The sequence below is a fragment of the Mixophyes fleayi genome, chromosome 1 (genome assembly GCF_038048845.1).
Source record: "Mixophyes fleayi isolate aMixFle1 chromosome 1, aMixFle1.hap1, whole genome shotgun sequence".
Classification (NCBI taxonomy): domain Eukaryota; kingdom Metazoa; phylum Chordata; class Amphibia; order Anura; family Limnodynastidae; genus Mixophyes; species Mixophyes fleayi.
The window spans coordinates 174,035,736-174,063,525 of NC_134402.1; the positions used below are offsets into that span (position 1 = coordinate 174,035,736).

At 40.5% G+C, this 27,790-nt stretch overlaps 1 protein-coding gene across 2 annotated transcripts in view; it reads right to left on the reverse strand.

Annotated features, from left to right (window-relative positions):
* The window catches only part of LOC142144893 (17-beta-hydroxysteroid dehydrogenase 13-like), an 81,006-nt gene extending 54,168 nt beyond the window's left edge, over nucleotides 1–26,838 (reverse strand). Inside the window, exons 1-3 of one of the 2 annotated variants that reach the window (XM_075204217.1) lie at nucleotides 26,545–26,838; nucleotides 15,708–15,827; nucleotides 457–564 (exon numbers count right to left, since the gene is read on the reverse strand). In XM_075204217.1, coding sequence (XP_075060318.1) covers nucleotides 457–564; nucleotides 15,708–15,827; nucleotides 26,545–26,754 — 438 coding nt within the window. In that variant the 5' untranslated portion in view covers nucleotides 26,755–26,838. The remainder of the gene's footprint in view (nucleotides 1–456; nucleotides 565–15,707; nucleotides 15,828–26,544) is intronic. The other variant, XM_075204224.1, reaches the window with a different exon arrangement.
* Nucleotides 26,839–27,790: the final 952 nt, after the last annotated feature.

Genomic DNA, 27,790 nt, shown 5'->3' on the forward strand with positions numbered 1-27,790 from the left:
TATATATATATACACACATATATATTTGAGGTTCCTATATGTCAGATTTTTGGGAGATTTTATTGATTGCTGGAGCTACATTAAGAGCACCTATTCTTTATCCAGGCTGCACTGATCTTGAGCACCTCTCAGCTGTGTGGAGGGCCAGTCTCTTTTTCTTCAGCAAACATGAGTCACAAACCAGCCGTCGCTTTGAGTGAACTTTCTGTGCAAGAACATAATTGTTACATTTCAATTTATACTAGATTATCGGTCAATTGACTTTTATCACACCAATTCCACATATAGTATTGCTGAACAACCATTTGTGTCCAGTTATTTGGTGTCCAAGATTTTCCATCTATTGTGTTAATGTATGTCTCAAAAGGAAACATCCAGTGGTGGTAGCTTCACGCTTCATCTTTATATCTGCAATATACATTTACCCTCTTGGTTTTGTCAAGAATATTGACCCACCTTCTCAGCTGCTGCATAGATTTCATTTCGCTTACTGCAGTCCACCACATATGCATAGGCTATAGCTCCCAGTTTTCTGCATTGTTCTGCTGTTTCTTCCACTTCTTCCTGTAGAAATACAAAACATTATGCTATATTTCTGTGTGTAGACGAGTTCTTCTTTAAAGCATTTAGAGGGTGCAACCTGATTCTAGGGAAACATATGTATAAATAAAGCACACCACACATATTAAAAGCAATGGCTTCCACTCAGACATGGCTCATGCATTAATAAATCAAATATATATAACAGCATAATTGCAAAAGGAAACTTCAGTGACTTTGAAAGTGGGGTTATTGTTGGGGTTGAGTTTGTAAGAATTTTCAGTAATGTAATGAGTCATGAGCAATGGTGTCTAAGGTAATGCTATTACTGCTATTATTGACCTCGGTGGGCAAAATAGTGTATCTGATACCATAGCCTTCCACTTTGGGACTGGTTCTCCTAATTGACTCTGCTGCCAACTAGTGGCCATAGATTACTGAGCCATATCTCACTGGGGCAACAGCTGCACCACAAATTACCACTCCTTCCAAAATATGAGTAAATTGGATGGTGCCTACAGATAGAGAGTCTCAAAAAGGCGCACTAAAAAAGTTAGTTGGGTAGTGATAGCCAGGCCAGTGAACTGTGAGATATTCAGAGGTGCCTAGAGGAACTCGACACCTGAGACCAATGCAATAATTTGAAGATTTTTGGTACACAAGAAGATATCCCACCACAAATCATACTTACTAAAATTTGCAATGAAATTCTGAATACCAATTGTCACGTACCAGTAGGGTTAAAACCGGATCCTAGTAGTTCAGCCGGGATTGGCGTTACTGTCGCTAGGGGCGCGGAGTCTAACAAGTGAAAGGTGTTCACCAGTGATTCCCGCAAGGGAATATGGGCTTTTGCGGCTTCCACTTGCAGGTCGCGGTCCCCTAAGGAAGTTCCCAGTGAACCACAATAGAGAGAGCGTAGAATCAATTAGGAATAAACTTGCCACTTGATAGCGATGATGCCGGTAATGTTCAGCGATGTTGCCACTTGGGAGTGGAAATAGCAGGAAGGTACTGCAACGTAGATACTCGGAAGTTGGTTTGCAGAAGTAGAATATAGTTGCCACTTGGGGGTGCTGACCGGAGCTTCGGTAGCGTAGCCACCTAGAGGTGGTGTTCCCGGAGGGATAGCGGCTTGGAAACTCGGAGAGGAGCAAAACCACGGGAGCTGTATCCAATACTAGAGTCAGAGACTGACTGAAAGAACCAGCATTGAGTTCTGGTCATAGGGTTTAGATATAGTGCAGTTCCTATTAGGCAGCCAATAGAGGGCAGTGAGAGCACAGAAAAGGACTAGACAGCTCTGCGCATGCGCAGGACACTGAGCGCTGAACGGAAGAGGGGAACAGACAGCGCTGGACGGTGGCAGCGCCGTGGAACCAGGTAAGTGAGTTTTGTTAAACAGGGGGGATCCTGGTGGAGGAGGCCTCCGGAATCAGCGGAGACAGGCGCCGGCTCCCGGGGAGACAGCGGGAGTCCGGCGTGTGACAGTACCTCCCCCTTTAAAGGTGGGCACTGAACACCTAGGACCTGGTTTCTTCGGAAATCTGGGATTAAATTTTTTCAGCAGAAGAGGAGCACAGATATCTGCAGCCCGTACCCAGGAGCGCTCTTCGGGACCGTACACTTTCCAGTCAACTAGATACTTGATTGTTCCCCTAGAACTCTTGGAATCCAGAATATGGCTGATCTCGAATTCATCAGTTTGTTGGAGGGAAAGAGGAGTAGTAGATGTAACGGGCACAGTGAATCGATTAATGATGAGCGGTCTCAATAGGGAAATATGAAAGGCATTAGCAATACGCAGAGTGGATGATAGTCGTAACTTAAAACAAACCGGACTGATTACTTGAATGATCCTATAAGGACCAATGTAGCGAGGAGCCAGTTTCATACAGGGTACTTTAAGACGAATATTCTTCGTAGATAACCATACCTTGTCGCCAATCTTCAACAGAGGAACAGCTCTGCGTTTCTTATCTGCCGCTAACTTGTAGCGAGTGGAGGATTTTTTAAGAGCCTTCCGAACTCGAGACCAGATGGATAGAAAGTCCTGCCGAAGGGTGTTAACTGCTGGCACTTGGGTGGGAGGGAGGGCTGAAAATTCTGGCATGCGAGGATGGTGCCCAAATACCACGGAGAAGGGAGTGGATGATGTGGATTCATGAAAGGAATTATTGTGAACAAATTTCGCCCAGGGTAATAAATCCACCCAATTCCTCTGATTGGCTGAGGAGAATATCCTGAGAAACGTTTCAAGATCTTGGTTTACCCTTTCCGTCTGGCCGTTGGTCTGGGGATGATATGCGGAAGAGAATTTCAGACGGATGCCCAGAAGATGACAGAGGGACCTCCAGAATTTCGAGACAAACTGCACCCCACATTCCGAGACAATTTCAGCGGGACAGCCATGTAGTCGGAAAATTTCCTTTATGAAATGTTGAGCCAGACATACTGAGGACGGAAGACCGATGAGTGGAACGAAATGTGCCATTTTAGAGAAGCGGTCCACAATGACCCAGATGGTATTGAATTTATTAGCTGGGGGTAAGTCAGTAATAAAATCCATGCTAATATGAGTCCACGGTTTGGTAGGTAGTGGAAGAGGGTGGAGTAGCCCCTGAGGGACTTGGCGGGGGGTTTCGTTTTGAGCACAGGTAGGACAGGCAGCTACAAAATCTTTAACTTCGGAGTGGAAATTGGGCCACCAGTACTGTCGAGAGAGTAATTATGACGTTTTACGGGAGCCAAGATGACCTGCAAATCGTGAAGCATGGGACCAGCATAGGAGACTCTTCCATAAATGAGGAGGAACAAATGTTTTCCCCTGAGGGGGAATAGGGGCTGGAGTTGTTTAAAATAATTTTAGACATTTAGAGTCCAAGATAGGACGTTCCGGCAAAGTGTCTGCTACCAAATTTCCTGGAAAAGCCCGAGATAATGCATCCACCTTCTTACTTTTTATTCCGGGTTTGAAAGTGACCCGCAGATCAAATCGGGTAAAGAAAAGCGACCAGCGGGCTTGACGTGGATTCAGGCATTGGGCTGTCTGGAGATAGAGTAGGTTTTTATGATCTGTGAAGATCGTAACTGGATGACGAGTCCCCTCCAGAAGATAGCGCCACTCGTTTAGGGCCAACTTCATGGCCAGAAGTTCTTTGTCCCCGATGGCGTAATTACTCTCTGCTGGCAGGAATTTGCGGGAGAAGAATGCACATGGATGGAACCTGCCTTGGGAGTTTTTTTGAGAAAGAACTGCCCCCACACCGGTGGAGGATGCATCCACTTCTAGAAAGAAAGGAAGAGAAATATCGGGTTGCTGGAGGATAGGTGCCAAGGAAAAGGCTCTTTTGAGAGAGTGGAAAGCTTCTAACGCTTCTGGGGACCAAACATGTGGTGTCGCTCCTTTTCGGGTAAGAGCTATCAGAGGTGCCACAATAGAGGAATAACTAGCAATAAACTGTCTATAATAATTGGAGAAACCCAGGAAACGTTGAATGGCTTTGAGTGTGGTTGGTTGGGGCCAGTCGATTATAGCACAAACTTTCCCGGGATCCATTTGTAGGCCTGATCCAGACACTAAATAGCCCAGGAAAGGCAATTTAGAGGCCTCGAAAATGCACTTTTCCAACTTGCAGAATAAACGGTTAATGCGTAATCTGGAAAGAACTTCAGCCACATGTAGGCGATGAGAAGAAAGGTCTCTGGAGAATATTAGGATGTCGTCTAGATATACCACAACGTAGGAATAAAGCAAATCACGGAAGATTTTGTTAATAAAGCTTTGAAAAACAGCAGGAGCATTGCATAGGCCGAACAGCATTACTAGGTATTCGTAATGACCGTCCTGTGTATTAAAAGCCGTCTTCCACTCATCCCCAGAGCGTATCCGAATCAGGTTGTATGCACCGCGGAGATCGATTGGACAGTCCCAAGGTCGGTGGGGTGGTAGACGCTCGGAGGAGACTTTAGAGAAGACATCCACAAACGAAGAATACTGGTGCGGTAGGATAACAGTAGTGGGTTCTGAAATTTGCGTGAAGCCGAGAGGCTTGACCGGTGTCAGGAAGTGGTGAGAGCATGCTGGACCCCATGCGGTGATTTGTGATGAAGGCCAATCCAGATGGGGTGAATGTAGATGGAGCCATGGTAATCCAAGGATGATTGGGCTCATGGTCAATGGCAGGACGAGAAAGGAAATTTTTTCCCAGTGGAGGGCCCCCACCTGCATGGAGATAGGCTTGGTACGTCTAAGAATGCTGCCGTGAGGGAGACGGGAGCCATCGATGCCAGTAGTGGCCATGGGCCTCCTCAGCGCAACAGTGGGCAGCGCAAATTGTGTTACTAGCGATTGTGATATAAAGTTCTCAGCTGCTCCTGAATCCAACAAGGCCTTGGACGACCTGGGCCCTGAAAGTAGATGCAAGGTGAAAGGAAAGGAACAGGTTAGGTCTGGAAAAGAAGTTGGAGAGGAAGAAAGAGTCCCCAGACTGACCTCTCCAGTGCAGGCTAGGGTTTGTTGTTTCCCGAACGCCGGGTGCAAGAAGCCAGGAGGTGACCAGAATCTCCACAATATAGGCATAATTTGTTTTTCATCCTTCTCTCCCTTTCATCCGGAGTTAAACGGGAGCGCCCCAGTTGCATAGGTTCGTCCGTAGACGTGGGTGGCTGAAAGCGAGGAGCTAGCCGAAAGGTAGCACGTCTAGGAAAGTCTTTCTCGGACGATCTTTCCCGAAGCCGAAGATCTACCCGGTTGCAGAGAGAGATTAATGCATCTAAAGTGGGAGGTAATTCTTGAGTCGAAAGGGCATCCTTGATTTTCTCTGACAGCCCTTGCCAAAAGGCAGCGACAAGCGTCTCATCATTCCACTGGAGTTCGGAGGATAGAGTCTGAAACTCAATAACGTATTGAGCCACAGACCGTGAGTTCTGACGGAGTCTTAGGATGCTTGTAGCAGCAGATGTCACTCGTCCCGGTTCGTCAAAAATCCTCCGGAATGCTGAGGTGAAGGCTGTAACATCATTGAGGAGTTCGTCATTACGCTCCCACAGAGGAGAGGAACATGCTAGGGCTTGGCCTAATAGAAGTGAGACCATGTAGGCCACTTTTGACCTGGAAGTAGGAAAATTCTGAGGTAATAACTCAAATTGGATGGAGCATTGATTTAAAAAACCACGGCAGGAGTTAGGGTCACCATCGAATTTGGAGGGAGTTGGCAAACGCAGAGAGGAAGCAGCTGCAGGAGGACCCTCAGCTACTTGTGGTTGTGGTTGAATAGCCGGCTGAGGCGGAGCCACCTGTAGTGCGTCTAAACGGGTAGCCAGAGTTTGCAGACATTGTAAAAGTTGCATCTGAACTGCATCTTGGCGCTCCACTCTTCCAACCAAGTGTTGAAGCATATCCTTGGCGGAAGGTTCTCTATCAGGATCTGACATGGCTGGTTCTTAGTGTCACGTACCAGTAGGGTTAAAACCGGATCCTAGTAGTTCAGCCGGGATTGGCGTTACTCTCACTAGGGGCGCGGAGTCTAACAAGTGAAAGGTGTTTACCAGTGATTCCCGCAAGGGAATATGGGCTTTTGCGGCTTTCACTTGCAGGTCCCGGTCCCCTAAGGAAGTTCCCAGTGAACCACAATAGAGAGAGCGTAGAATCAATTAGGAATAAACTTGCCACTTGATATTGATGATGCAGGTAATGTTCAGCGACGTTGCCACTTGGGAGTGGAAATAGCAGGAAGGTACTGCAACGTAGATACTCGGAAGTTGGTTTGCAGAAGTAGAATATAGTTGCCACTTGGGGGTGCTGACCGGAGCTTCGGTAGCGTAGCCACCTAGAGGTGGTGTTCCCTGAGGGATAGCGGCTTGGAAACTCGGAGAGGAGCAAAACCACGGGAGCTGTATCCAATACTAGAGTCAGAGACTGACTGAAAGAACCAGCATTGAGTTCTGGTCATAGGGTTTAGATATAGTGCAGTTCCTATTAGGCAGCCAATAGAGGGCAGTGAGAGCACAGAAAAGGACTAGACAGCTCTGCGCATGCGCAGGACACTGAGCGCTGAACGGAAGAGGGGAACAGACAGCGCTGGACGGTGGCAGCGGCGTGGAACCAGGTAAGTGAGTTTTGTTAAACAGGGGGGATCCTGGTGGAGGAGGCCTCCGGAATCAGCGGGGACAGGCACCGGCTCCTAGGGAGACAGCGGGAGTCCGGCGTGTGACACCAATCCTTGTTATCAACTTTTATTTGACAGGGCTCATATGGCACTGCATCCAAATGATCCCTATTAGGAGAAGCCAGACAACAAGATCTGTAGACTTCACTATCATAAGACAAAGGAAGGAATTCTTCAAAAACCAAAACAACAGGAAGACATCAAATTCAACAGCCACAGAATCCAGGTATTTCAAAACTCGTCTTGGCTAATGTTGCAGTAATGCCGGCATCTGAACCACCTTACTGAAGGAGGCATAAAATTACGATTCAATGGAGGTTCCTGTTGCAAGTGCAGATTTGTCACAATGGAAAGATGGTCACTCTCCACAACCCTGAAAATCTGGACTCCTTCTGTGTGGGTATAGGCATCAATTTATCTTCAATTGGCAAATAGCCTGACCCGCTACCTCTGCCAAACACAAGATGTGACAGACCACCAAGGGACATAAGAGGGAGTCACACACAGACAATGGTTCTGTAAACATAAATGCCACTTGACTTTGGACATGCTACCTAGCTTACCTGGCTTATCGATTTACCCACTCCTGTAGGTAAGTCATAGGTTTATATTTCCCCATTTCTTGACACTGTCAGTCCCAATGTAGTCTGTAGTCTATTTAAGTTCAATGTTCAGAATGTGCTTAATATTGATATGTGTTAATGGTGATTTCTTCAGTACCCCTGTTCTTCTAAACGCTTATCCATAACTTGAACATGGGGACTTTGGCATTCACCATATGCTTAGTAGCCATGTTCTTCCCTCACACTTTAGGTGCATAGGTAAAAATGTTCCTGTTATGGTTCCTAATTTTATATTTTGTTTCCTGTGGTTAATTTGTCTTTACTTTCCTCCTTGGCTAGGACCATTCACCTTAATAGCGACATTAGGGGTCTGAGGTTGGGTGCAGAAGAAATCAAACAGGTGTTATCCGCCAATGACCATCTCGCTATTACAACTAGTTATGATACAGTCCAGTTACGATGCTACAGATTCAATTTAAGATTTATGGGCAGTTTTCCAACTTTAAAATAAATTAGTCTAAATATGAACATCCCAGACTTGGTAGCTTCCTGTCTCCAAATCGCCGTTCACTTTTCTTGCCAACCATCTCAAAACTGCTACTTAGGTATCACTCCTTCCAAAGATAACTTCCAGTTATTTAACTTTGATTTCTGAACTTCAAAAATGGTCTACAACTTTGTTTGGGGGGGGGGGGGGGGGGGGCGGTGCAGGGCAAGAGACCCAGTTGTAGACATGATATATTATATAGGTGTAATGTTTAGCAGAATTCTAAACTGGACACGTTCCAATGGTACAAAGCAATGGATGAAAATTGAGACCCAGACGCCAGTCAATGTCTTGCCATGGCTAGCCAAATTTCTGAGAATCTTACAGCCTATGTTATGGCCCACATTAGAATGTTGGAGTCAACTCCACTGCTTCTCATCTTTGTCACCCCTAACTTTCATTACACAAAACATGGACATCTCTCCGTGGCTCCAGCCACAAGCAATGGAGGCTTGGACCGAGGTAGATATCTGGCATGCATATCAGCTGGTGGGCAGGGAGGGCATATGTTCCTTTTAGGAGATCCAAGAGAAATTCACTCTCACTTCGCATGAACACTGGGCATACCTGTGGATAAGGCATTTTCTATGTAGTGCTGGTCATCTATTCAAAATTTAAGAGACCTCAGACTGTTTGAGCCACTGTGCATAACTCATGTCTGCTCAGTCAGCCTCTCCATGGTGGAAACACAATTTAAAATCCTGTCTAGATGGTACAGAACCGCAATTATATTATATAAATTATTTCCCAACTTTACAGCCTCCTGTTGGAGAAGCAACCTGGCAACTGGGACCTTCATACATATATGCTTGGATTGTACTAAGCTTTCCTCATACAGGCAAACAGTGATTAATCTCTTGAAATATTGGTAGCAGATGTGCCAACATACCATGATTTCTGGCTCCACTCTTTCTCTAATATTTCCACAAACAATGGCTCTAAGGCACTTATCACTGTTCACTGGAGATGCCCCTCACCTCCCTCTGCCAAGGAATGGTTCAGATGCGTAGATTGCAATGGGCAAGATACACCATAGTGGCGATTGATAGATTTCCAGAGTTCTCTGCCACCTGGTTTCACTGGTTGGTTTTCAAAGAATCACCCACATACAAAACTATCTCATCACAGTAAACACATACCCCACTTAATACGGACCTTTGCCTCTGATGAAACGGCAGTTACATGCCGAGAAACATGTCAGGCAGTTCAATCAGTACACACTGGATATCCGGAGTTTTGGACATTATCTACTTTATATACCCCGGGGTAGGACTAACTATTTCCATTCCGGTGAGAGTGACTGTGGGTCCAAATCCTTTGCCGCGAGAGGAGGACATTGAGCCGTACACACAGGTCTGATAACTTTTACCTTTTTCATTAGCCGATTGTCCTGGATCAGTGAAGATATTTATGCTTACTCACGAGAATTCACTGTCAGGAGCGGAGTGAATAGAGCCCGCTTGGAGGCTGGTGAGACACGCTTGCACGGAAGTATTCATTTATTTATGCCGGCTGAGATGTGTAACACTCTCGTATAAAACTCCAAGGAAATTGAACATATGTATACACTTGTGAGAAACAATTTGGAAGCCCTTCAAGGGCGGTCAGTAGTGTGTATCCATTTCTCATAGTTTCTTGGGATCCAGACGGACTATAAATTGGGACGTACCTGGAGTGGGAGACATTAAGTCCATCTGTATGTTGGCACTTTATGCTACGTTCACTGAAATTTAGACTCTTATGCCGGCTCAGACTTTCTGATGTATATGTATGGATTTGCTTACAGCGATGTGAAGGAATCTGCAAACTATTCTGTCGCTACTGTTACTTTCATATTTACCCTATGTGGTTCCCCCTTATCTGGAGGGATTTGACATTATGGCATTTTATATTCCAATAACCCTCATTAATGCTGTGATTTCTACTGAGTCCTCTGTTTAAACCTGTTGTGCAGTCTCCATTTAATAGTTTTTATCAGTGTACACTGAAGCATTTACAATTATTTGTATTGAATTTACATGTGTGAATTAAATCATTGTGCTGATCCCAGTTTTGCGCTACCATTCTACTTTTCTTCTAATACAGACATTGCCATCTTACAGTATTCTGTTGTACCCAGTGGTCGAAGGAAAAATTTAGCAGTGGCGAAATAAAAATTTAGAAGTGGTGATATGGAAAATATGAGTCATTGGAATGTTATAGTTTTAAATTTGAAGGCACTAGGGGGCACATTTATCATTAATCGGCAAAAGTGAGAAATAGTTATCAATCCTTATCGGAAGGATAAGGATTGAACTATTTCTCACATTTATTAAAAAGGGAACACAGAAACAGCAGTTCCGAAAGAATGCTGTTTCTGTGATAGAAAAAACCACACTTACCCCCCTCTTCGGACGCGCTGTCTCGGGATCTCCTCTTCTTCCTTCAATTGCGCATGTGCAGTGCACATGCGCACAAAGTCCCCACTCTGTCTCTGCAACTATCGTTGCAGAGTGAGCGCGCTGAGTGACAGGGAGGGATCACGTGATCCCTCCACACATGCGTTGTCCAGCTCTGCTCTTCGGAGCAGAGCTGACAGCATTAGATGTTTTCAATTCGGATGATGTACGCCAGCTTCAGCTGGCGTACATTATCAAGACAAGTTCCCGAAAAAAATTCTGTTGAATGGTGACTGCTCGCAAAAACGATCAGGAGTGCAAAGCAGCAGATATCCATGATATCTGCTGCAATGCACCTTTAATAAATTTGCGGAGGGCACATCAGGACTTTAATTCCACGGTAAGTGCACAATAGTGCACTACCGTGATTTGTTAAATATGCCCCTAGGAGAAGTATTGGTATGGCATACCACCATTTATGTCAAAATACAAGATGAAACCAATAGAATTAGGAGTACAATAAATAGCCTTCAAAGCCTTCCAGTCCCCCACCTAACCGACCTCCTTCCAGCCTCCCACCTACCGCCCTCCCTATCCTGCCCTCCTCCTGCCTCCCTCCTCATCATTCTCCTCTCCCCCCTCTCCCTCTCTGCATTCTCCGCCTTTCCTCCTCCTACCCTTGTGTCTCTGTCCGTCCTCCCCTCCCCTTAGATTGTACGCTCCTTCGAGCAGGGCCTCTTCTCCTCCTGTTCTCCACCACCTTAACTCTTCTCTCCAGCTCCTTGTCTCCTCCGTGAGGTCCTCCTGCCCTTCTGCCCCTCTAGCTTCACCGCTGGGGGCTCTCACCTTTCATCTAGCTGTACTTTGAGCTTCTGAGTTACTGTGCTTTTTGTTAACTGTACCGTGCTGTCTCACCCTGTATCGTGTTTCTGTATGTCCCTGTACGGCGCTACGGATACCTAGTGGCGCCTTATAAATAAAAATTAATAATAATAATAATAATAAATATGGAAGCAAAGGATTTTAGTGTAGGTGTGGTGTATTTATCGTTACTTAAGTGTGTGGAACTCTGTGTTGCAACGGGCTCTGTCTGCCAGGTTTACAACCATTCCTGACAATGGTTGAGTCTATATTTCTTTCTTCTAAAATCTAAAGATTTTTTCTCTTTTGTACTCAAAATAATTTTGTCAGGGGCAGTCAGTGACATATTTATTAAATGGGCAAAAAACAGGGTGTTGTGCTGAAGTGTGAGCAGCAGATTATTCTTTTCTTTGACTCTGAGCAGCACAAAAAAATATAAAATTTGTTTGATAAGAAATACTTAATAAACTGCCATGTTTTTTTTCCACTACTCTGTCACAAATTTTTCCCAGACAGCTCGCTGCAGACTTTGGCCAAAGTTGGTGAAAATTTGGATACCTGTGAAGAGTTCATTAGAAAATAGATTGTAAATTACTGAAAATTAGTGCTAACGCTATAACTGCTAATATAGGAGCAAAAACAGATGAAAAATACCTTAATTTTACCTATTTTTAACAATTTTTAATTGAATCCAGATCCAAAACCAAAACCAAAACCTTTCAGGATTTTTGTGCAAAACCAGTAACAAAATCCAAACACGAAGACGATTTAGAACCAAAACCTCATCCAAAACCAAAACACGGGGGTTAGCGCAGGGCCATCTTTTCCATTGGCCACGATGGGCAGCTGCCCGGGGGCCCCACGGGCAAGAGGGCCCCATAGGCACGGCTCTTAATGAGAATAAATAATCCTGCAAAAGAAAAAACCTGCAAAAAAAACCTTCAAGGGTCACTGAGCAAGTACATCTATCTATCTCTATATCTATATCTGTATCTGTATATATCCATATATTTATATCTATATCTATATCTAGGGGCCCCGGTGCACTGCTTTGCCCGGGGGCCCATAATGTTGTTAAGATGGCCCTGGGTTAGCGCACATCTCTAATTTTTACCGAGTGTGTGTGTGGCCAGTATAAAGTAAAATGGAAAATAAAGGACTGATAGGTATTTATATATCTTCATGTTTATTTATGTTTCTATGTATTGTAACTATATGTAAGGTTGTCTCATTTCATTAAATTGATTGCATTAGAACAGTAGTAGCATCTTTAAAATCTATACTTTGAACATTTCAAATTTGAGTCACGTGTTTGTGACCTCCAAGAGCTTCACAAATGAAGGATGAAAGCAAAGTCTTGAAAAGTGGCAAAGCAGCAATTTACTGTGTGCTAAAGATTTAAGGAATGAGAGAAAACTATGCTGGGAAACGTGATAGGAGGATGTATTACTTGAAAAGATTTCCATGAGTGTAGCAGGGCATAGCAGTGCCATTGCTCCCAAATTACAAGAACATCATAAGAAATTATTTCTGCAATGATAAGCAAAGTAAATGAAGACTGTCTGAATGCCCTGTGGTGCTGCAAGGAGTTTGAAGACTCTTAGGGCTAGATTTACTAAGCTGCGGGTTTGAAAAAATGGGGATGTTGCATATAGCAACCAATCAGATTCTAGCTGTCATTTTGTAGAAGGTACTAAATAAATGAAAGCTAGAATCTGATTGGTTGCTATAGGCAACATCCCCACTTTTTCAAACCCGCAGCTTAGTAAATCTAGCCCTTAGATTGCTATGTGTTTCTTTGACTTTTGTTAGCTATGTAGATTTACAAGGTCATTTAAAATTTGTTTGAAACTTGATCATTTTAAACCAATTAGCCTGCAATACACACACAATACTTTTCTAATCTTGTTATAAGGATTGTGAAGCAGAGCTGGAGTTCTGAGTAAAGTTTCATGCTCATTGACACATAGCTGCCACTAATGTAGTATTTAGCTGGTAACTAATGTTTGAAAACCACATTAAAAGAGGATGAATAATTTCTTATAGGCTCATTCCCACCATCGTATTCTAATATTTCATTGGCCAATGCACATTGCCTTTATTTAAATAAATAAGAGATTTCCATGCTGGCCATTATCATTCCCATGCTCTCATTAATGTTCTCATAACCTTCTAATGGGTGAACATGACTACTCTCAAGGGGAAGAAGAATGTATATATATAGTGATATACTTCTGACATAGATGTTTTAACTAAAATTACTTTATGAACAGATTTTTATATATATATATATATATATATATATATATATATATGAATGACTGGGCAGCACGGTGGCTTAGTGATTAGCACTTCTGCCTCACAACATCGAGGTCATGTGTTCAATTCCTGACCATGGCCTTATCTGTGTGAAGTTTGCATGTTCTCCCCGCGTTTGCGTGGGCTTCCTCTGGGTTCTCCAGTGTCCTCCATAAACATAATAATAGCTAATTGGTTGCTATCAAATTGACCCTAGTCTCTCTGTCTGAGTGTGTGTGTGTGTTTGTTAGGGAATTTAGACTGTAAGCTCCAATGGGGCAGGGACTGATGTGAGGGAGGTTTCTGTACAGCGCTGCAGAATTAGTGGCTCTATATAAATAGAAGATGATGATCTAGTTTGATTATTTTGAAATCTGAGATTTGGTGATTAAGTTATTACCTATTCCGAATATCTGCAGTCCTGCACCCAGACCCAGAACAAAATCGAGGTGTTGGCAACAGGAGTAGTGTGCAGGTTTTCTACTCCCGCCCATCACCTTGGATACTCCCTCTTTTTCTTCACTCTGTACTCTTTCTCTTGAGCAATTGTTGTTGTCTTCCCTCTAGACCCAGACCGAAGGGGTGGATGTAGTACTGCTGCTGTTGAAGCATCGGTGTAATTGGCAGGTGGAGCGGTCGAGAATTGGTTACCTCCTAACACTTTTATTAGAATATACAGTACATTTTCATGTTCCATCAAAAGGATTGGATCATAAAATAAATTTAAGATATCACAACAGTGACTTTGTCTGAGGGAAGAAAAATAAACTATAATTACTAAACTACAACTAATATGATGCCTCATTGTATGTGTACAGCTCGCTTGACCTTACCAGAGGGCACAATGTTTGTATCATCATCTTTTTATTTATATAGTGCCACTATCTCCGCAGGGCTGTACAGAGAACTCACTCACATCAGTCCCTGCCCCATTGGAGCTTACAATCTAAATTGCATTGTTTAGCTAGACATTTGAAACTCCTATAATTATGAAAAACAATTATAAACATACCGTTTGTAATTATATATTTTTTTATTTTTTTTTAGATACAGGGGCTTGTAAAAGGAGCCAACCCCCTAAAAAGTCAACAAACTCATCTATATTACAAATGGTACTGCCTCCAGGCATAGCAGAGGGGTAGGGGAGTATAGGATCAGAGTCCTAGTGAAGGTGATGCGGCCAGAAACTGGTACACAGACAGTCAGCCCGATACCGAATTAAGATTCGAATAGAAAGATCAAATGAGTAGGGAACTGCTATACAGGCAGTCAGAGGCAGAGCAGGATTAGGCTACAACAGGAGGTCACAGTGAAGGCAAAACGGTCACAGGATATAAGGCACAGGTGGTCAGAAAAGTATAGCACTTGTTGCTCTGACACTGCTACAGTGTCAGAGTGCGTATTAAATAGGGAGTGATTTGAATAGGCCACCTGCACGGCTGACATGTGGCATTGCCGGCTGCATACTGACAGCGGCAATGAGCATTGCTGTACCGAGGATCAGGTTAGAGACTGTGATGATAACACACTTAGGGGCATATTCAATTGATGGCGAGATCGCCGAAATACCCGCGCTCGAAAAATATTACCGTTAATACGGTAATATCTCGCTGAATTTCAGCTCGCAGCTCCCTGAGCTGCGAGCTGAAATACAGCGAGTAAATTACCGTATTAACGCGCAATATTACCGTATTAACGGTAATATTTTTCGAGCACGGGATTTTCCGCGATCTCGCCATCAATTGAATATGCCCCTTAGGGCCTTCCCACGTAATGAAAGGAATGATGTCAGTTGTAGATCTGGAGTTAAAGTAATGGTTTAGTTCTTTTTTTACATCCTGTTTCTGCATGAAACACCTTTTAAGGATAGGGTGAGAAGAATAACAAAATCTGAATACATTATACTCCCCAAATTGGACAGTATACAATAAATCATACCTAAAACCATCACAGAAGAGAAGCAAAACTCCATAAGCACATTGGTCAACTGAGAAAGCAGATTCAGCAGAGCTTTATTGTCTGTTTTTTTTTGTTTGTTTTTTAATAAATTAAGCCATCAGACTTGTCTGATCCATAATATAACAAAGTGGACCTGGGTCTTAAAGATGTTAAATAAGTGTAGATGGCTCGGTTATATTCAGGCCTGAGTGAGTTATTCATGTTTCTTACAAACTCAGATAAGAAGGTGACTTGTTGGAAATAGAGTCAAAAATAGACTTTGGCGAGTTATACCTGAGATTTAAAATCTTGCTAAGTAACTAAATGGAGCACGTGCCATGGCATTAAAGCTTTAATAAAGTGGCTCCTGCCTCAGTATGTTGTGAGCAACAGAGATCAGTAAAGTACATACTGTTGGGTTAGCAGATGAGTGATCATCTTCAGAAAAGATTGATGGGTGTCTCTGGCCTGCAATGCGATGTTGTTGTTGGCCAGTTGCAAGGATAAAAGAAAACCAATAGAGAACAGAGACCTGTGGAAGGTACAAGCAGGGCCGGATTAAGGGGGGGGGGGCACAGGGGGCATGTGCCCCGGGCCCCCCTCTCTCAGGGGGCCCCCCCGGGACCAGCTGTGGCTCTTTTTGCTGCCCCCAAATGTCAGTCTACAAGGGGCAGCACAGGGTTCCGTTTTTAAGTGCTCTCTTGGCACTATAAGCACAAGCATGCTTTTGCTTTTTTTTTTTTGAGTGTTCTGGGCTTCCTTAGCTGCCGTGTAGATGACAGTGTGAGGAGGAGCAGAGAAGATCTGCCCTGCCTGTCTGTGGGGGATAAGGTAAGTTAAGATCTGCTGTGTGTGTGACTTTCTGTGTGTGTGACTTTCTGTGTGTGTGACTGTGTGTGTGAGACTTTCTGTGTGTGTGTGTGTGTGTGTGTTTGTGTGACTGTGTGAGACTTTCTGTGTGTGTGTGACTGTGTCTGTGTGTGTTTCAGCCAGAGGAGGAGGCAATTATGAAAATGAAGGGGATAATTGTGGACAAGGAGAGGGGGTGATTTATGGACAAGGAGAGGGGGTGATTTATGGACAAGGAAGGGGTGATTTATGGACAAGGAGGGGGTGATTTATGGACAAGGAGGGGGTGATTTATGGACAAGGAGGGGGTGATTTATGGACAAGGAGGGGGTGATTTATGGACAAGGAGAAGGGGTGATTTATGGACAAGGAGAGGGGGTGATTATGGACAAGGAGAAGGGGTGATTTATGGACAAGGAGAGGGGGTGATTATGGACAAGGAGGGGGTGAATATACAAATAGAGGGGGTTGCAGAGTGACAACCCAGGAAGGGAAACCAACGCTGATGAGAAGGGGGTTGAAGATGCTAAGTAGGTGGGGAATGAGGAGTGAGAGGGAAGATAGAGAATTAAGATGAAGAGGATTGAGGAGTGGGATGTTGGGGATATAAATGGAGAACAGAGAAGTACGATGTGCTCAGACCTAGATTGTCTATTTATTGTGGACCCTCTCTCCATGCCCCAGGGAAGTAGCTTTTCTAAAAGTGGGCATTATGGTAAAAATGACAAAATTATGGCATAATGTACAAAATGTAATATGCCTCCATGCTAGCTCTGTTGCCTTGCAACAAATCAGGCCTGCTAGTGCTTAGCTGGACTAGGCTGTTAGGGATAACCAATATATACTTACATATAGTAAGGTTATTTTGTTAATTATTTGTGGAGTGATTGTGAGGTATTTAATGTGTGCTTGAGTTTGGGGAGGAGTGCTATTTATTAAATGTGAATATGAATTATAAAATGTTGGCAATGGTTTTGAAAAATAGGTTTATTTATTACATGTAAACTCTATTCATTTATACCAGGCTGTTTGGTGGGGAGGGAAATAAGTTTATTAAATGTGTACGCTATTAATTTAATGTCGGGGCTGCTTGGGGAAAATAGTTCTATTATTAAAAGTGAATAGTATTAATTTAATTCCAAATTTGGGGCTGGTTGCAGGGAGGGAGGCCTAATTATTAAAGGGGGTGCTATTGATTTATTAACAGGACTCTTTGGGGACTCCTAAACTTTATGTACCTGTTTTTGATTCAAAATAGGGCCCCGACATCCCAGAATCTACACAAGCAGCAACTGAGCTTAAGACACCAGCAGCCACAGGTGGTGAAAGCGACAACAGCAGGTAGGGGAGACCAGGACCATCTTCCAACTGTTCTCAATATGGTGGGACTGTCCAGAATTTGGGTGACTGTCTCACTTAGTCAGGATTTGGTCTGACTACAAGGATAGTTGGGAGATATGTCCTACTTCACACTGTTATGCTTGTAAAGGCAGAGTTGTGTGCATCTAACAGTAGTGCACATAGCATTGCCTGTTTATTTGTTTAAACTTAATATCATATTCGACAATATGGGGCCCCCCTGTCTTAAGTGCCCCGGGCCCCCCAGAACCTTAATCCAGCTCTGGGTACAAGGTTAACATAAGTAGTGAAGGATTCCTTCAGTGTTTGCAGAATAGGTGAATGGTTCCCTTTTTTCACTGACATTTGACTATCTGGACATAAAATAATGGCTTCATTGTTTGTCTCATCTGTAAGGAGGTTCTAGAAAAGTATGGAAAGAATCAAATGGGCTCCTGTCCAAAATGTTCCTTATTATCTCTTTTTTTGTTTTACTACAAAATAGTAAAAAGAGCAAACACAGTTTACAGCTTGTCCACATCAATTTCTAATGTAATGGCTACCTGAAAGGTTTTAAAGATTGAGAGGACAGTGTGCCTAAGGTCCTAATTTCTGATTGTCACTGGAAGACATTTTGTCCTTATTAGTTAGGTGATTTCTATTTCTAAGATTGTACAAACAGAATTTTAGGTCCGCACCAGGTTTAGACCTTTCTCATATTTTATATCAACCAAATCATTCATCTTATGTGGGGGTGCTCTTCCAACATACTAAATACAAGTTTAAATCAAGACTAGGGCTGAATGAGAATGTGCGCCATTCAAATAATTCTTACATAAATTTAATTATATTTAAAGCAACTTTTTATTGTTATTAATTTAAAAAAAAATCTTTATGTCAACCAGTTCACACAAAAGACAGGCAAATATATTTGAGAAAGAATATATTTGACATTTTCCATTTCCCACAAATTAATTTATAAGAGAGTTGGTTTCTTTCCACCCGCCACTTTATATGGCATGCTGAAATACTTTGACGATGCTAGCTGCTTAATTAACATGTCTTAAAGACCAGCCAGCCTGTTTTGAGACTCTGCCTATCATTGGGGGATGAACTCTAAAATCCACACACATATTTTGATATAGTTCACAAGTTAACTGGACTTAGAAACAGACACACATGCAGGATTTTTATTATCCTATACATAGTCTATGGATGTTATCTACCTATTGTAAAAACTTTAAGCTGTGGTCACTAATTCTTTGACTGTATATTCCCCTAATACTATTAGCACTTCCACTATCTATGTTTTTTAGGTTGTTAGCAGTATAAACACTCATGCTACAGTTAGTTAATTAATCTCTGGGAGAGACGCGGCATTTCACCTCTGCTGGCTCCTACTTCCGGGTCTGTAATGTTATTTATGACGTACAACCTGACGTACGTTTTGCCCTATCAAGGCTTAGTCATGGTAATTACCCGATTGTGACTAGCGTATTAGCTTTATAGTCCAAACCACCAATCACCACCCTCTCATTTAATTGATAGAAAAAATAATCTATCATGTTTCTTCAACATCGTTAAAAAAAAAAATTACTTCAACATTCATAGTGTTACTGTCATTTCTCCTTCAAGCAGGTATTCATCATTTGTTCAGTTAATTTAAGGGGTTTCTTAGTCCTTACCAAAAAAAGATTGTAACTATAAGAAGTTTATATTATTTCCTGTGCAAGAATTAGTTTTTTCTATAAATATTTAATTATTCATTTGCACAGTAACTGCTGTTTTGGTTGCATTCAATCTCTAGCGTTATTGGTATTGTCCAGTTTATTTAGACCTGTTAGTAAAGTATATTTTTACTGGAAACTATCAAACTTATCTTTAAATCCACACTCCCTCTAATACTAACTAATCATGCTTCAGTCATGTAATTAGACATGTAATTAGGACATATTCTATACTTTATTTATAGATTCTTACCTGGTACAGTAGTAAAACCTGTGTAAGTCCATGTCTATTGATATCCACTTATCTAATATATAAATGTCTAGTGGCGTGTGTTAGTCTGTCTGTGTGTGTGTGTGGAAAAAATAAAACCGAGCTGCAGCGCCACCTGCTGGGCAGAGTTATACACTGACCTACTAAATTCTTAGTGTGTGTGGGCAAAAAAATTCAGAAAGGGCTGAAATTTGGTATACTAAGATGTTTTTAATTTGTTAATTTAATTTGTTAATTGTTAAAAGTGTTTATAAAGATTTAAAAAAAATATATATATATTTCTTGAAGGAGAAGTGACAGTTGGGAGTGGTTGGTGGTTGCCGGGGGTGACAGTGGGGAGTGGTTGGTGGTTGAGGCCTGGGCTATGACCCAAATGCATGACAAGAACCTTTTTAACACCTTAAGTAGCTTGATTTGACTAGAATGCATGAGTGTCATGCACGGGTTAACTTGTTATTTTATAAAGTGCTTATACTGCTAACGACTTAAAAACCATAGCTAGTGGAAGCGCTAATAAGAGATTACACAACCAATGATTTTGTGACCACAGCTTAAAGTTTTTACAATAGATGGATAACATCCATAGACTATGCATAGGATAATAGGTCTATATAGCTGATCCGTGTGTTTTTGGGGGATCGGTCTTATTATTAAGTCTTTGCAAATTAAAAATTATTAAAACCATTTGTGCACTGATAGAGTAATATTACCAGTGATAATGCAGGGGACAAAGATGGCAGCATTTGGAAATAAGAAGTCTGCTACTAAAAAAGTTTAATAGCCAACAAGCACTATTGCCTATGCAGCATTTTGACTACTAACAAAACATTGGGATAGAGAGATGATAGATAAATACTAAATACACAGATGATGTATCTATCCTAATTATTAATAGAATACTTAAACATGCTTCATAGAACATAAGGTGAATATATACAAAGATCATTCCTATATGAAAGTTTTTTTTGTGGGATCATGTATGCATGTTAACTATATGTGACAATCCTTATCTGTAGTAGAGAATAATAAAATAATAGACTTTTAGAATATAATAAAATATAATACTTTGAATATTCTGTATGGATGTATTTGCTATATAGGTTAGGAATAATAAATATGAATTTTGAACAAACCGTGGAATAAAGTTGTGTAATCACCATAGACTTAGGACATACAGAGAATAATCAAATAAGAATATACCCTGGGGTATATTTACTAAACTGCTGGTTTGAAAAAGTGGAGATATTGCTTTTAGAAACCAATCAGATTCTAGCTGTCATTTTATAGAATGTACTAAATAAATGACAGCTAGAATCTGATTGGTTTCTATAAGCAATATCTCCACTTTTTCAAAACCACAGTTTAGCAAATATATCCCCCGTCTTTAAGAAGTGGGAACACCCATTGTGAAAAACTACATCTAAATTGGACAATAAAAATACAATAAAACAAAAATAAAATAATAACAAGGACACATTTTTGTTGGACACTATGTTTTTAATGAAATTTCTATAATAAGATAAATATTTGAAGCAATACATGACAAAAATCAATTTATAATCTCCAGACATACTTACCAGCTCTTATAAAGGGGCTGACAAAAATAATTTTTAATTAACACACAATTTCTATCTTTATCCCTTTTTATATATATTTTAATATATTCACCTGTGTTTTGGGTGATCTGATTGACATAGATATTTTTTTTTTAATTATTAACAATAAAAGTGGTTTTAATTGTAATTATATTTATGTAAGAATTATTGGACTGTAGTGCCTTCTCATTCAGCTCTGGTCTTGATGTAAACCTGTATTTCCAATAATGGGCATCTGTGCTATTTCACTGAGGAAGGGTTGTGTGTATAGTTCAACATACATCAGCTGCTGGTCCTATTAGTGTTCCCTGCTATGAGTTAGGTGTAGAGTTGGTTACAAGTGCCAGAATAAGTGAGGCCAGCCATTAAGTGGAGCTAGGTCTTTTGGTAAAATAGCAGCTGATTTATGGGTTCGCTTGTGATCCCTGGATATTTTTGGTTCTCCTCGTTATTTTGGTAACACCTATGCCATCAGATGCTTAGAAATGACAGTTTGAACTGTAGAGCACACATGCTTACATGGCCATTACAAGCCACACACCATATTAACTATTTATTTCTAACCTGTTTGCCCACAGTATTTGCAAGACTGAGTAATTGACTGAGATTTCTTAGTAATGTACAATATTGTGTCAGTTTAGTAACTCATTCTTATCCATTGAACATCTTAAGAAGAGCACTGCAATATGTTGTTTCCTAAATGGCAGGCATCACAGTTTGGTTAGCGAGGCAATAGAAAAGTTAAACATTTTCACTTCTCAAACTGTAGTAGTAGAACACCTTAGTGAGCAATGCCTAAATGAATGTAAAATCTTAAAATAATGACCTAAACATGCTTGGGATCAGTTTTGGCTTTAGATAAGATTAGGTCCTGGACAGAGTTTAAGGCTGCAGATTGAGATAGCTGGAATCAGGGAGATAGTTGAGGTGCACAAAGCAGGTGGCTGCAAAAAGTAGTCTTGACTTGCTCAGTCTGGGCAATAAACAGACTAGTGCACCACGTTTCCATCTGAACAGCAAACAAAACATAACCCATTCTGATCAGTATACAATGAAGAACCACCCTCTGATGACTTTCATATAATGCACATACCCCGTCTGATATCTGTTAAAATGTAATTTTTAATAAATCAATATGATTGTGTATTTAATCGTCACTTCATTTTTCAAGTATTTTCCATATTTGTCATTAATAAGTGAGATAAATTAAACCTAACATTCCTATATTGAATGCGATACTATTCATTCACTATCTATTTTGAATATTAGAGTCTCATATATAAATTGTGAAACTAATCTGTATGTAAAACCTTGATGTGCACATATAGTTAGTATAAATACTGAAAAGATACAACTACAATACTGAATAGATTTCCATATTCAGCTAACACCCATTCCCTAATCCCAGAAAAACAAAACGTATTGCATATTATAATTAACTTCTTTTTGGAACATTGTATAAACACTGTAATTACTTATGTATATGTATGTACTGATCCCTCTTGTTCAAATGGTGTAAAAACTTCCCTTTTACTATGGTCAGAGGGTTCAGAATGAAACTCTATGCTAACGTTAGCAGCGCTGCGCAACTCAATTTTAAACTAATGTTTTATTAATAAATGTATTTGTTTTCCCTTTAATCAACAGGATTGGACAATCAATTATTTTTCACCATTAAATGTCCATTGTGCAACAAAAAGCACAGGAACCCTGCTGATGTCTAAGAAAGAATATTACTTAATTACCATTAGAAATGCACCGTTTGACTTTTAGATGGAGCAAATAGCAGATAAACAGTGTGGGCTAGATGCCCAGGCAGGGCCGGATTAAGGGAATGGAGGCCCCTGGGCTAAGGGCGCCTCCATTCCCCCGTGAGGCCCCCAATGTGAGCCACCACCCGCACCCCGTGAGCCCCCCCCCCCCCCAAGCGCTTACCTGTCACTGTAGTCCTCCGTCCCTGGCGCGCTGTAAGCTCCTTACTGAGCAGATCTCGCGAGAGTTCACTCGCGAGATCTCCTCAGTAAGCAGATTACTGAGCGCCGGGGACGGAGGACTACAGTGACAGTGCTCAGCAACATTAATCGGGCTGGGGGCGCCCCCGGACCGATCAATAATGCTGCTGAGGACTTTGAAGGGCCCCCTGGATGCCCGAGGCCCCTGGGCTATAGCCCAGTTAGACCTCGGGTTAATCCGGCCCTGTGCCCAGGTAATGTAAACGTCACCAGCTAAAAACAGTTCACCATTTGTGCTTATCTAGTAGATTTAGCTATTCAGCATGCGTTTTCTGAATGCCTACTGCACCCTCTGCACCCATTCTGGACATAGGTTGTACTGATCTGTCATTTACCCAGTTAAAAGTGGCAATGAAGAACACTTTTAAAGAATAAATAAATACATTGTGCCTTCCCACCCAAATAATGACATTGCTACTGACATTGAGATCACCAAGTACAAATAACTGTTCCTTGTTATAACACATGTGAATAAAATTGTCAAAAGAGGGAATAGTCACATTGTGTAGTTTATGATTAACATCAATCACAGATAAAATGCCAACTTGTAAATTTACAGCTAAACCACAGCACTGCACTTAAATCATTCTCAAAAATGTTATATTACAGTTTAACTTGAAAAATATGATTAAGACTAAATCATGTTATTACCATTTTACCCCGATTTTCTCTCTATTGAAAACATTTTGCCTTTATGCCGAACATTCATAACTTGTTCAACAGTATGTTCTGAAACTAATGCTGTTTTAAGCTACATTCAAAAAAAACCTTGTCCTCAAATTCCCTTTAAAAGATTTCCAAACAGTGATTTCTGAGTCATATTTCAGTAATCCTCTGTACATTGTGTAAATAAAAAAGTAGAGATTAAATCTGGAGAATATCCTTTAATTGAGCTTTGTATTACTGGATGTGAACTTTTCACTATTTAAAACATAATTATTGTACCACTGATGGAATACAGAAAGTCAAATAGAAGTATTTCTGGGTACAAGTTACGCAATGCATTTTATAGATTGAAACAATCATTAAATAAATAAAAAACTGTATAAAATGTTAATTGCATAATGATATGTGAGTGTAAATTGTGTTTCGTGAATCTCTATACAATAAGAAAGGTATTTTTGCCTTGGATTTGCCTCACTCTAATGACCAGCTGGTTATAAACAGATTAATGCAGCTAGTCTTTCTTTGTTTTCTGAATGAGTGCTTGAAGGGGCATGGTCAGAGAGGACATTACCCTTGTGGCAGCACAGTGAAAGGGGGTTTGCTATGACAAGGTTTCCCTTTAGTGCCACTGTAAACATATTATCTTCTTGTCTAATAATTATTAGGGCTACACATAAACAAAACATTAGGTAATATTTACTGACGTCCTTTATTTGTATCTCTTCATCCTGTGCTTGTTCATAGACTGTATTACATTAAAAGGACTCTATCATAAAAGTTTACTTTGCTAATCGGTGCCTGGTAGAGGAGGATTTATATGGTTTATTTAGTTGAATTATATTTCTCTGAGCAGACTATGAACAAACTTAAATGGGTCTGTGACTGATGTTTCTTTTTCTACTGTTTCTAATATTTTTTGATTTTCAACCTGACTATCCTCCAAAGTTGCCGACTTTGTGACTCTGTGAGGTCAGGTCACGTGACAGCAGTGGTAGGAGGGGGCGTCACCATAGCCACGCACCCACTGTAAAATGCCTAAATTCACAGCATTGAATGGCGGGGGCGGGGCTTAATGAGGTGATTAAGCCCCGCCCCAATATTCCATGCCATGAATTTAGCCATTTTTTAGGTTTTTTTTAGGATCCAGGAGAGTTGCCTACTCTTCCAGAATTCGGGAACCTCCCGGAAATTCATGGGGAGTAGGCAAGTATGCTATCCTCTAATAATATCAGTGCCAAACTCCCTCAACTACACTACAACCTTAATTATTGCATTGTGAGAGGCTTTACATACATAATGCAGGCAACACAGATTTAGGAGAGATTAGGACAGTTTGACTGTAGAGTTTAACTCGCTTACGGTTTTAAAAGCACGTTTGTAGAAGTTAGTTAACATTGTGCACCAAAAACATAATTATACAATAATCTCTTATTATATACATTAGACAAATACAGCACATGTAAAATAAAAACAATTTCAGTGGTTTTGGAAATGCTAAAGACACAAAAGGAGGGACACTGGCTGGACAGTTTTATTATACTGTAAATAATTAGGTGTCTTATTGTTTTGTAATTGTTATGTTTATATAATGTAATATAAATGAATTATAGAGCACTTTAAATGTCTGTAACATATAAGTATGTGTCTTCTAGATAGATAGGTCTTTCTTATGGTAGCATATTGAAATAAATATATTTTTTTATGTGTAGTAAATAATTAAAAATATGATTTAATTAGCATGTTTTTGAATATAGTATTTTGGCAACACGTCTTGATTTTGCAGCAGTAAGAGTAGATAATTATCAAGCCTATTCTCTGCTGTTGGGAGCCATCCTCTCAAACTAGAAGTGTGTCTACATGTGCAGATAGGTGGAAATATCTTAGTACACTATCCTTAATGAGGCACAATATTTGCAAATTTAAGTGTAACATAAAGGTTCAACCACTTTAGAATTAATACTTATAATAAATATGTCTATTCAACTTTTGTTCTAATATTCTGCTCAGTTTAGCCCCATTTATGGCTTAATTTAATTATGAGAACACCACGACTGCCTTTATTACATGTGGTATTTTACTGTTTTTCGCTGTTTCATTTGAAAGGTTTAAAATATGTCCTATTAAATGTATAAGATAAGACATGATCTCAAACAGCTCAGAGCTGGTGTAAAAAAAAATCAAATCTCTTTGCAGAGTACAAACAGATGTTTACCAATCTGCACATAATGGAATGCCCCTAAAAGTGTACCCTCTCTGCTTTTGCACTGCTCCAGACAACCAGGTATGGCGATATGGAGGCCCGTACTGACTCCACCTAATATATCTCATCAGTCATTGCAAACTTCTTCTCCTCCACAAATGACAAACTTATTTTGTAAACACTTGCGCTGAAATCTGGGTGCACTCAAAATGAGGAGCATGGCACCACCAACGAGGATTTTGTTCTGTCTTGACTGTATTACACTATGCAAATGAGGCCCTCTCTGTCACTGATCGGAGAGTAAAGAGTCAATTTCTCCGTCTGTTATCTCAAATGTCTCAGTTAATTCTCTTTTGATTTTTTTCCCATTTAGATCACATGCCAGAATTTTAAAATATGTATGGCAGTACAACAGTGATCTATGAATGTTATTAGTTAAGAGGGACGGTTCCATAGTACATACTATGTATGTACCTAAAAGGGAGGTAGCATAAACAAGCTGGATACAATGTGTACTCATAGTCTAAATATGTGATTTGCTATTGCAGTGCTATCTGAATATTAAGTATTAGAAATAAAATATTACATCACCTTGTTAATATCCCATAAGATGAGAATACTCTGCAACGCGGCAAACTTAAGTGCTGTAAGCCGTCCAATACCATGGCCAGATCCGGTGATCAGTACAATATCTCCACTAACAGATTTCCTTTTCGCTGGGATAAACATCTTGACAAGTACCTCAAGGTAGGAATAAATTGCAATAAAAAAAAGAGCTATATACTCTAGAATTAGAGCCATGTTTCCACTTGAAGTCCAAGTACAAAAATGTCCACGTCAGGAGCTTTGCAGCTGTACTGGTCCTAATCCTGAATAAACCTGTGACGATGCCAAAGCAGTTACAACAGCCAGGTGCAACATGTAATACTATTAGTCAACAGCTACTGATATAATCAGCAGTACAAGAAAAAAGGAGTGGACTGCGCTGAATTAAATAATTTGGCAGTGATTTTGTTGTCAATTAAAATCGCAGTTGCTGAATATACAATAAAAACTTATTAATTATTAAAAACAATCACAAGAAATTAATAACATTCAGGACACAATAAAATAGATGTACATATAAATTATATTGTTCACAATAATTTAATTGTCAAATTGAACTGCTCACCTAATAGAAAGGTATATCTGTACCATATAAATTATAATGTCCAGAATAAAGTGAGTATCTATTAAAAGTTATTGCTATATATACCATTTGATGTTCATACTAGTTGTTAATCAATATCGCAATTTGGAATTGATTCTGTGAGTCTATAAAAAATAGATAGTATCTCTGTAATGTGAATATTCCTTCACTTCCTTTTGTAGCTGAAAATGTTCATTTTTGCTCCTTTTCATTTTAATAAAAGTATTTGCTGCCAGTCCAACAAACAGTTTAAAAAATCTACAGTATACAAGATCGGGGGAGAATAAGTAATATAGATCAAAAGAAATTCCTCTTGTAAAAAAAAAAACTTTGTGTTTCTTATAGATGTCTTTCACCCGATGTGTGATTACAAGTTACTTGCCAACTCCAGTATTAAGATCACATATTACAATCCCACTCATTAAGCTGCAGCCTTCTGTAGTATGGAAATTCCCTTGTTTCTTTTAATAGAAGGATGTATTCATATTTGATCCTTTTACCTTTTTACAGGAAGACAGATTTATAGTGGTTACAGCACACAAAGTCAGTGGAGGATAGATAATAAATATCAAAGTGTATTCTCACAGATTTACCCACTTCTCTGCCCACCATAACATGCACACTCAACCTCATTCTCATTGACCACCT